The 10549-nt window shown below is 46.8% G+C and overlaps 2 protein-coding genes across 2 annotated transcripts in view; one reads left to right on the plus strand and one right to left on the minus strand.

The window, feature by feature from the left end:
* The window catches only part of LOC120062396 (alpha-2Db adrenergic receptor-like), a 37568-nt gene extending 34412 nt beyond the window's left edge, over positions 1–3156 (minus strand). Inside the window, exon 1 of the mRNA XM_039012345.1 lies at positions 2920–3156. The gene's annotated coding sequence lies outside the window, so the exon portion shown is untranslated. The remainder of the gene's footprint in view (positions 1–2919) is intronic.
* Positions 1391–10474, plus strand: simc1 (SUMO interacting motifs containing 1). Its single transcript, XM_039012340.1, has 9 exons — positions 1391–2963; positions 3660–5192; positions 5276–5602; positions 5786–5946; positions 6099–6209; positions 6387–6518; positions 6629–6785; positions 9327–9411; positions 10138–10474. The coding sequence occupies exons 1-9, from the start codon at positions 2820–2822 to the stop codon at positions 10344–10346; spliced, it is 2859 nt and encodes a 952-aa protein (XP_038868268.1). The 5' UTR covers positions 1391–2819; the 3' UTR covers positions 10347–10474.
* Positions 10475–10549: the final 75 nt, after the last annotated feature.

Below are 10549 nucleotides of genomic sequence, written 5' to 3' on the forward strand. Positions count from 1 at the left end.
TCAGTTCAGAAATATTCTTTGAATGTCTGGTGTGAACTGCTCTCGAGGTCATGCCACAGCATCTCAAATCAGGTTGAGTTCAGGACTCTGACTGGGCCACTCCAGAAGGAATATTTTCTTCTATTGTTGATTTACTTCTGTGTTTTGGGTCATTGTCCTGTTGCATCACCCAACTTCTGTTGAGCTTCAATTGGTGGACAGAGCCTTACATTCTCCTGCAAAATGTTTTGATAATCTTGGGAATTCATTTTCCCATCAATGATAGCAAGCTGTCCAGGCTCTGAGTCAACAAAGCAGCCCCAAACCATGATGCTCCCTCCACCATACTTTACAGTTGGGTTGAGATTTTGATGTTGGTGTGCTGTGCCTTTTTTCCCTCCACACATAGTGTTGTGTGTTCCTTCCAAACAACTCAACTGTAGAATCATCTGTCCACAGAATATTTTGCCAGTAGCGTTGTGGAACATCTAGGTGCACTTTTACAAACTTCAGACGTGCAGTAATGTTTTTTTTGGGACCGCAGTGGCTTCTTCCGTGGTGTCCTCCCATGAACACCATTCTTGTTTAGTGTTTCACGTATCGTAGACTCGTCAACATAGATGTTAGCGTGTTCCAGAGATTTCTGTAAATCTTTAGTTGACACTCTAGTATTCTTCTTAACCTCATTGAGAATTCTGCACTAAGCTCTTGCAGTCATCTTTGCAGGACGGCCACTCCTAGGCAGAATAGCAACAGTGCTGAACTTTCTCAATTTATAGACAATTTGTCTTACCATGGACTGATGAACATCAAGGCTTTTAGAGATACTTTTGTAAACCTTTCCAGCTTTATGCAAGTCAACAATTCATAATCTTAGGTCTTCTGAGGTCTCTTTTGTTCGAGGCATGGTTCACATCAGGCAATGCTTCTTGTGAATAACAAACTCACATTTTGTGAGTGTTTTTTATCGGGCAAGGCAGCTCTAACCAACATCTCCAATCTCGTCTCATTGATTGGACTCCAGGTTAGCTGACTCCTGACTCCAATTAGCTTCCGGAGAAGTCATTAGCCTAGGGTTTCACATACTTTTTCCAACCTACACTGTGAATGTTTAAATTATGTATTCAATATAGACAAGAAAAATACAATAATTTGTGTGTTATTAGTTTAAACACACTATGTTTGTCTATTGTTGTGACTTGAATGAAGATCAGATCAAATTTGATGACCAATTTATGCAGAAATCCAGGTATTTCCAAAGGGTTCACATACTTTTTCTTGCCACTGTATGTGTAGGTGGATGTTTTTTTTGTGTTTTTTTACTTTTGTTACAAAAATCTTTCCCTTGGGAAATGTTTTTTTTTAAAGGTGGTAAGGAAATTGTGTTGGGGAGAGAGTTGAGTTATGTACTAGACTGGTGGGGTTTGGGCGTGCAGGTGGCTCGGGCTGGCTGGGCGGTCTGGCTGAAATTTGATATAAAGGATGTCTTGATAAGTCTTTGTAATACATTTTTTAAAGAGTCATTAGGCTATTGGTTAAAGGTGCAACTCAATATTGATTATTGAATTATCTTTTATCTAGTTCAGTCTTATCAATCACTTAAACATATTTAATAATGTTCTCTTACTTAAGCTTGGTGACTGTGGGCATTTTTGCTTACTTTTTGTTATTCTAAATAGAGACGGCTAGAAGGGCCATGCGTCATATTATATAGATTGTGTAGAAATGCAGGAAATTAGTTTTAGATGCCAAAACTAATTCTGGAGGAAGACTCAAAGACCCCCGCACCAGGTTACCAGGTCACAGTTAATTACAGCTGTTTCCCCCCTCTGGCACAGCATGGTTTGTGCCCTTATGGCCCAAGGCTTTGAAGGTCACTGATAATTGGGCTCTTTTATAATGTTCGTCATGGGCTGTCAAGCGTCAGAAGTAAATCCCAGGGACCAGGGAGGAGAGGGCAGTGCGTCACATGTCACAATGTTTTGTTTTCAGTGGAATAGCTCTCTTGTAGTCTCCATAACCCTGGAGTCACAGTAACTGCACAGCTGTCTCATACACACACACACATTTACATAACTGGCTTTTACTTAACATAATTTGTGGTGCATTATATATATATTTTTTAACATAATATTGCAGGGAATTTCCCTACACAAACATGCATTACAGAAAAACTCAGTCTTGTGGCCGGGCACAGAATATGTAAGGTCTCCTCTTTGCGCTCCTTCTACTTAACTAGTTTATGACCATCCCTAGTTAAATAAAAATACAATAAAAATACAAATTCATGACCTGCATCTCCCTCTACTGGTAGGTGTAGGGTCAGTTAAACTGCGGTAGAGCTTCCTCCAGTATGATCCAGCTCAAAACAAGGAAATGGAACATGTAAGCTAGCTAGATGCGATTTCAATCACCGTTACACTTTGTAATTAGAATTAGCTAGTTATGGTAAAGAAACTTGAGTAGGCGTGACATCTCTGTTATTTAGAAACTGATATTATCAAAATAATTTTAATAAGTAACGTACACAGCGGCGGCAGGTGTCACAAACGGAAGAAGTCCATGTAACGTTAGCTAAAGTATCGCGTGACCGCAAAAACGAAAAAGTTTACGGATTTGCTTTGTTCTGTGGCTACTTGATAAATATTGTGACTCTTTTTGGATCATCTCTTTATTTACGGCATCGATTTCATAAAATGGATATAATTTGCTCGCTGTATTTTAGTTACGTTAGATAGCTATCGTACCATCAGACTCATGAGTGCTTCCCGCTGGTTCGCTGGCTAACTAGCTAGCTAGGTGCTAGCTAAATGGCTAGCTAATTTGAGAAGTTCACAGAGATGGATGATATAATTTCGCTCAGCTCGGGGAGCGGAGAGGACTCGGATGTTGAAGTTGTTGGCGTTTACAGTGACACCGAGAACAAGGCCGAAGCAATACCTTTTATCAGAGGAGGATGGGTCAATCTGGCTGCCTACACACCGGTAAGTGTTCCCCGTGAAGTTGCAAGGGCTACCCCGTACAACAACAGAAGAGGTTTGTTTGACATATGGCACGTGTGAAAATACAAGAGTAGGTAGCTTGCAGGCCCAAATGATGTAGTTGTTCAGAAAAAAAAGTTGTTGGCATTGACAGCTAGCTAATTAGCTGTTTGTTAATGTAATGCAAAACCAGTTGAGGGCGTGGCGCGTGCCACAAACTGGCGCTACTGTAATACAGACAGTCATTGGTTGATCCACTTCACTCACCAACTCCTCAGCTGCAGTTTGGGATTTACTGAACTTGTTGACCCGACCTAACTTTTCTTATCAACATTTTGAAAATTATAGCTAACGTTACATTGTTGTTGAAGATATTCAATGTGGTGTAGCCATACTCTATTTACCTGGTAATAGTTTGAGAGTAGACCAAATCGTTGTCCAGCTAGCTAGCTAACGTTAGCAGTTATAACGTAACGACGCGACTGTCCAAAAACACACCTGGTCAGGCCAGGGTTAATGTTTTTTGTTGTTGATGATATTGAGAATATTAAATAATGGCGTCTGCAGTCGATGGCATACATATTCAGCAACCTGAGATCAGTCAATACAAACACTTAAATGAAATATACTTTATGTTGATGTTTACCTCATAGAACTAGAATGAGATTATATTTACTGTGGTATACCTGTCTCTTTCAGTTTGTGATTGACATTACTGGTCGGAGGTGGGCACTACCACCACCAAGGAGGCGCAGGAGGAGGGACCCAGGTGGGCCTGTAGAAGTGGTGGACTTGAGTGACAACAACCTCTCGGATCACTCAGATCCAGGGCCGGTGAGTCCACTACCTCAGGGAGAGAAAAAGACTGAGGGACTTTCAAAACACAAAGGACCACACACCAAAAGTCCAGATTCTCTGTCCCGCTCCCCAACTGAACAAGAGTTGGAGAACAAAGCTGTTTTAAAAGCAGAAGAACGTGACATCCTTGAGTCCAATCAGAGTTCTCTCAGGGATTCATCTTCAACTGGACCACCAGATGTCAAGAACGCTGTGAAATGCTCAGACGTAGACATTCCAAAATGTCCGGTCAAATCACCAAGTGTGCCTAAATCTGAACCGCCAGCAGAGAAGGCAAAAGCCTCAGTGTCTTCCTCTTACCAGATAACTTGGGAGTCACAACAGTGCTTGGGTATAACTTCTCAACCACTGTGTGAAGGGAAAGAAGAGACAGAATGCCTCAAGGCCAAGACCCAAACCTCAATAACCATTCCAAATGAAGCTCCGACAAGCTGCACTGGAAAAGTAGAAAAGCATGCATTGGAAGAGCAAGAAATAGAGTCTATGTTTACAACGTATACACCTCTTCTGACAGAGGAAAGGGAAGAACCAGGGTCTCCACAATCATTACTCTATGCTACTCTCTCCCTCTCCCCCCAAAGCCTAGACAGCCCCTATTACGTCCCTGATGATACAGACCCAGACCATTTCAGGTTCTCAGAGGATTGGGGTGTACATGAAACTCGGCACAACGACACCTGTTATTCCCCTACACACATCCCCTTTGAGAGCTCTCTCTCTCCACCTCTACCTGATGATCAGACAGTGTGTCTCAACCAGAGTCTTAAACAGGATCCAGTCTACCCCTATAGCTCCCCTACCAATGGCACAGGATCAGTGCTGTTGGAGGAAATAAATCAACTTCAGGGCTTAAACCGCACCATCTCCAGTCCCTGCTCTCCTTCCATAGAACCAGACCAGCAGGCTCCCCAGAATTCCCAGCTAACCACCGGCTCCAACTCCCCTGGCTCCTGCATGGGAGGAACTCATAGCAATAATGAGAGCCAGCCCAACCGGACCCCCAGCCTTACGTCCACAGTCATCCTAGCTGGGGAGTCCCCAGACTGGCCTGTGGATGAGACTGATGCGGATCTGGTTATGGATAGCCCCCTGTACATGTGTAGTAGTATCCCTAGTGACCCTCCCATGTCGCTGCGGTCTGAGGACATGGATGTGGAGGCAGGGCCCAGATCTCCTGAGGCCAGCCAGCCTGGTTTGGGGGCTGAGGGCTTGATGACTACTGCATGGAGGGATGGCAATGAAGGAGAGGAGATGGGTGGAGAGAGGGTTGGTGGTGAGAATGACATGGAGGTCAGCAGAGAGGACAGACGCTATGTGTGTCCAATCCAGCTCAGGAAACTGAGGCAGCTGATGGCTGGACCAGTTCAGCACCTGGTAAGTAGGAGAGACATTTTCCCCACATTTTCCTGTGGTTTCTCTCACTCTCTTCTGTTGTTTTTCTCTCTCTCCCTTTCCAGGAGGATGAGGAAGAGGAGGACGATGGTTTTGGTGACCCAGAGCCTCTGTGCAGACAGAGCCTGAGCCTGGTGTACAGCACCATGGAGGAGAACTACCCAGAGGGCACCCTGCAGCTGCTGTCTGACCTGCTGCAGCCCCGCTTCTTCCCCCCCATCGACATCACCACCCACCTCCTCAGAGGCATCCTGCTGGACCCCCAGTGTCCCGACTTTCTCTGTCTGGAGGCCTACACTCTCCTCATGAGGACCCAGAGGCACAATCACACCGATCAGACCACTATCCCATGGGACTGGGAGCTGTTGACGTCAGTCATGGCTGCTGAACAGGTAAGGACAGTGACAGGCCTCTCTCAGCACCTTAACAATTGATTATGATTATACACCCAGTTTTTATTAGAGCAGTGAGGGAAGCAATGTTTCCACAAGCATCAGGTTTACAGGGGTATTATGCTTTCACTAGGATAGTTGATCTGACCACCTGCCCTTCCCGTCAATTCTCCTCTTCCTTAGAGCCGTGGCAGGAGGCTCTGCTGTGAGGTGGTGCGTATGCTGCTGCAGTACGTCGTCCAGACCATGGAGGATGACTTCCGGGTCAAACTCTCCTTCCGTGATCTCCACCATTCCATCGCCAAGGCAACCCTGTCATGTGATGTACGGTTCACCCAGGTCAGGTGAGCATTGTGTGTCCAGGAGAATAAAATATATATATATATATTTGTCTTTATCAGTTCCTGAGAAAAGAGACAGATGTGCATTTTGTTGAGGTTTGTATGACAATTTAATTAGTGTTTAAATATTTTCTACATCTTCTCCCTCCCATCAGAGATGTTATCAATTGGCTCTTTGCTGCTATTGTGAAATCAACAGGGGACAAAGGCAACATGTCTGCTAACATTGAGGTGAAAACACAGAAGGAAAAAGATGAACATCTAAAGTGAGTTAAAAATTACATCTGCATACAACATTCCACACCCCTTGACTCATTGTTTTGAGATTGGAAATATAGCACCCCACCCTTCATATCAGGTCAGTTTGAAGGATACAGAATAGAAACAGAGGACACACAGTCAATGTGTGTGTGTGTGTGTGTCATGTGCCTTATGTGTGTCAGAATGGTGTTCCTCCTCCAGAAGATGCTGTCCTTTGCCTTGGAGGTGGATCGCTCCCCGGCTCTCAACTCCAGCAAACTCTCTGGGGAACTCTTCCACACGCTCATCAGCACTGTCTGTCTGAGACAACACAGGTCAGGGTTTGAGGATGGAGGGGATGTTGAGATGAATGGACGTGTCAGGAGGACTATGCTTGCTGTGTAGAGACAGACAGCATCAACGCTTCACCTTCTCTCTTGCCTAGGATGCTGATGCTGGAGACCCTGGAGAGCAGACTACTGAGATGTAAGCTGATAGAGCACCTGCTGCACCATGCAAGTCCACAGAAGACCCCTCTGCCCATGTCTCTGAGTCTGCTGCTACACTTCCTACACAACGCCACCCTCCCACCTGACCCTACAGTGAGTACTAGTACTGCACAACGCCACCCTCCCACCTGACCCTACGGTGAGTACTAGTACTGCACAACACCACCATCCCACTTGACCCTACGGTGAGTACTAGTACTGCACAACGCCACCCTCTCACCTGACTCTATGGTGAGTACTAGTACTGCACAACGCCACCCTCCCACCTGACCCTACGGTGAGTACTAGTACTGCACAACGCCACCCTCCCACTTAACCCTATGGTGAGTACTAGTACTGCACAACGCCACCCTCCCACCTGACCCTACGGTGAGTACTAGTACTGCACAACGCCACCCTCCCACCTGACCCTACGGTGAGTACTAGTACTGCACAACGCCACCCTCCCACTTGACTCTATGGTGAGTACTAGTACTGCACAACGCCACCCTCCCACCTGACCCTACGGTGAGTACTGGTACTGCACAACGCCACCCTCCCACTTGACCCTATGGTGAGTACTAGTACTGCACAACGCCACCCTCCCACTTGACTCTATGGTGAGTACTAGTACTGCACAACGCCACCCTCCCACCTGACCCTACGGTGAGTACTGGTACTGCACAACGCCACCCTCCCACTTGACCCTACGGTGAGTACTAGTACTGCACAACGCCACCCTCCCACCTGACTCTATGGTGAGTACTAGTACTGCACAACGCCACCCTCCCACCTGACCCTACGGTGAGTACTAGTACTGCACAACGCCACCCTCCCACTTGACCCTATGGTGAGTACTAGTACTGCACAACGCCACCCTCCCACTTGACCCTACGGTGAGTACTAGTACTGCACAACACCACCCTCCCACCTGACCCTACGGTGAGTACTAGTACTGCACAACGCCACCCTCCCACCTGACCCTACGGTGAATACTAGTACTGCACAACGCCACCCTCCCACCTGACCCTACGGTGAGTACTAGTACTGCACAACGCCACCCCCCCACCTGACTCTACGGTGAGTACTAGTACTGCACAACGCCACCCTCCCACCTGACTCTATGGTGAGTACTAGTACTGCACAACCCCACCCTCCCACCTGACTCTATGGTGAGTACTAGTACTGCACAACGCCACCCTCCCACCTGACTCGATGGTGAGTACTAGTACTGCACAACCCCACCCTCCCACCTGACCCTACGGTGAGTACTAGTACTGCACAACGCCACCATCCCACCTGACTCTATGGTGAGTACTAGTACTGCACAACGCCACCATCCCACCTGACTCTATGGTGAGTACTAGTACTGCACAACGCCACCATCCCACCTGACTCTATGGTGAGTACTAGTACTGCACAACGCCACCCTCCCACCTGACCCTACGGTGAGTACTAGTACTGCACAACGCCACCATCCCACCTGACTCTATGGTGAGTACTAGTACTGCACAACGCCACCCTCCCACTTGACCCTACGGTGAGTACTAGTACTGCACAACGCCACCCTCCCACCTGACCCTACGGTGAGTACTAGTACTGCACAACGCCACCTGACCCTACGGTGAGTACTAGTACTGCACAACGCCACCCTCCCACCTGACTCTACGGTGAGTACTAGTACTGCACAACGCCACCCTCTCACCTGACCCTACGGTGAGTACTAGTACTGCACAACGCCACCCTCTCACCTGACTCTATGGTCAGTACTAGTACTGCACAACGCCACCCTCCCACCTGACTCTATGGTGAGTACTAGTACTGCACAACGCCACCCTCCCACCTGACTCTATGGTGAGTACTAGTACTGCACAACGCCACCCTCCCACCTGACTCTATGGTGAGTACTAGTACTGCACAACGCCACCCTCCCACCTGACCCTACGGTGAGTACTAGTACTGCACAACCCCACCCTCCCACCTGACCCTACGGTGAGTACTAGTACTGCACAACGCCACCCTCCCACCTGACTCTATGGTGAGTACTAGTACTGCACAACGCCACCCTCCCACCTGACTCTATGGTGAGTACTAGTACTGCACAACGCCACCCTCCCACCTGACTCTATGGTGAGTACTAGTACTGCACAACGCCACCCTCCCACCTGACCCTACGGTGAGTACTAGTACTGCACAACCCCACCCTCCCACCTGACCCTACGGTGAGTACTAGTACTGCACAACGCCACCCTCCCACCTGACTCTATGGTGAGTACTAGTACTGCACAACGCCACCCTCCCACCTGACTCTATGGTGAGTACTAGTACTGCACAACGCCACCCTCCCACCTGACTCTATGGTGAGTACTAGTACTGCACAACGCCACCCTCCCACCTGACCCTACGGTGAGTACTAGTACTGCACAACCCCACCCTCCCACCTGACCCTACGGTGAGTACTAGTACTGCACAACGCCACCCTCCCACCTGACTCTAAGGTGAATACTAGCACTAGATTTTGAATTGATGAAGGAAGTCATGTTCATTTATATGGCATCTCAAAAAACAGTACACGGACCAATTGTTTTACTAAAATAGTAAGAGAAGTCATAAAGGTATGTAGCATAGGCTCAGTCCGTTTCTATTGTTCTTCAGGATGGAGCTGAGAGCTGGAAGAAGTGGGAGGAGTTGGTCCAACTACTATGGATGTTGTTGCTGAGCTATGAGGAAGTGATGAAAGGTGGGCCACTGAACGATTCACCCATCAAAACGAGCATTCCTGAACAGTTTATTTAACTTTTAAATTGGTCACAGCCTCTTTAGGCTTTCCCCTTAGTTTTGTCCTCCTAACCCAGGGGTTCCCAAACTTTTTTGGCCCACGACCCCATTTTGATATTTAAAGAATTTGCAACCCCACCATGTTCTTTTTTTTATTGGGTCTATGACAGTCTATTACAAATCAGTCTGAAAGTACTTTTGACAGTATTTCAGTCTGAAGGCAGTATGGTTTGAAGTAAATTAAATGTATCTGAAAGGTATTGGGAAGTTCAGAAGATCACCAGGAAATCAGTGTGATCTTCTGTGTAGAAAATAACATCATTTATGTTTTTTCCCCTCAGTCTGATTTTGTGCCTAATCTTGTCCACTCTGTTCTAATGAGACTTGTGGGCATTGCAGAGGGAAATAGAAGACACATTTTTCCTGAGAGTCTTATCTTTCAGTGATGGGGTCATACTATTTTGTTGCTTAATACCTTTCAACGATAGAGACACATATTGTAGGAAGAAAATAGAAACCGCTCTATTTATTACAACTACGTCTAGTGGCTACCGGAGGTTAGACGTTACCCTGGTTCTATAAACCAAGCATGATTTTTCTCTCGCAACCCTATTTTCAAATCAGACGACCCCTAGTTTGGGAAATCATGTCCTAACCCATCTGCACTTTGACCCCTTGAAACCTCCAGGTCACCTGCGCTCTGCCGTCACCGAGCGAGGGGGCTACGGTCGCGCTCCAATCCAGACAGTGAATGATTCTTTGTCGCGGTTGGCGGTCCAGGAGGCTATAGAGACCTTCCTGTCCAGAGCCCAGGCTGACCTGGGCCAAGACCTGCCTCCACACATCCACGAGTCCCTCACCTACCTGCAGGATCATCTGCTGGCCTCCTCTCATTGACGATAATCTCAGCGCTTTGGTTCAAGCGGCTGTTGATTGATTTCTATTTATTTTTGTAATGATTCATTCAGTTTTCAAATTTTTCCCCCAATGAATTGTTTTAAATAAATATTTATTATTTTTTTTAACTAATTGTCTTAACTATGTTTGCTATTGACTTAGTATTGGTGGGACCTGTGTAGACAGTCTGACTGCATCCAATT

Source organism: Salvelinus namaycush, chromosome 17, assembly GCF_016432855.1.
Source record: "Salvelinus namaycush isolate Seneca chromosome 17, SaNama_1.0, whole genome shotgun sequence".
Taxonomy (NCBI): Eukaryota; Metazoa; Chordata; class Actinopteri; order Salmoniformes; family Salmonidae; genus Salvelinus; species Salvelinus namaycush.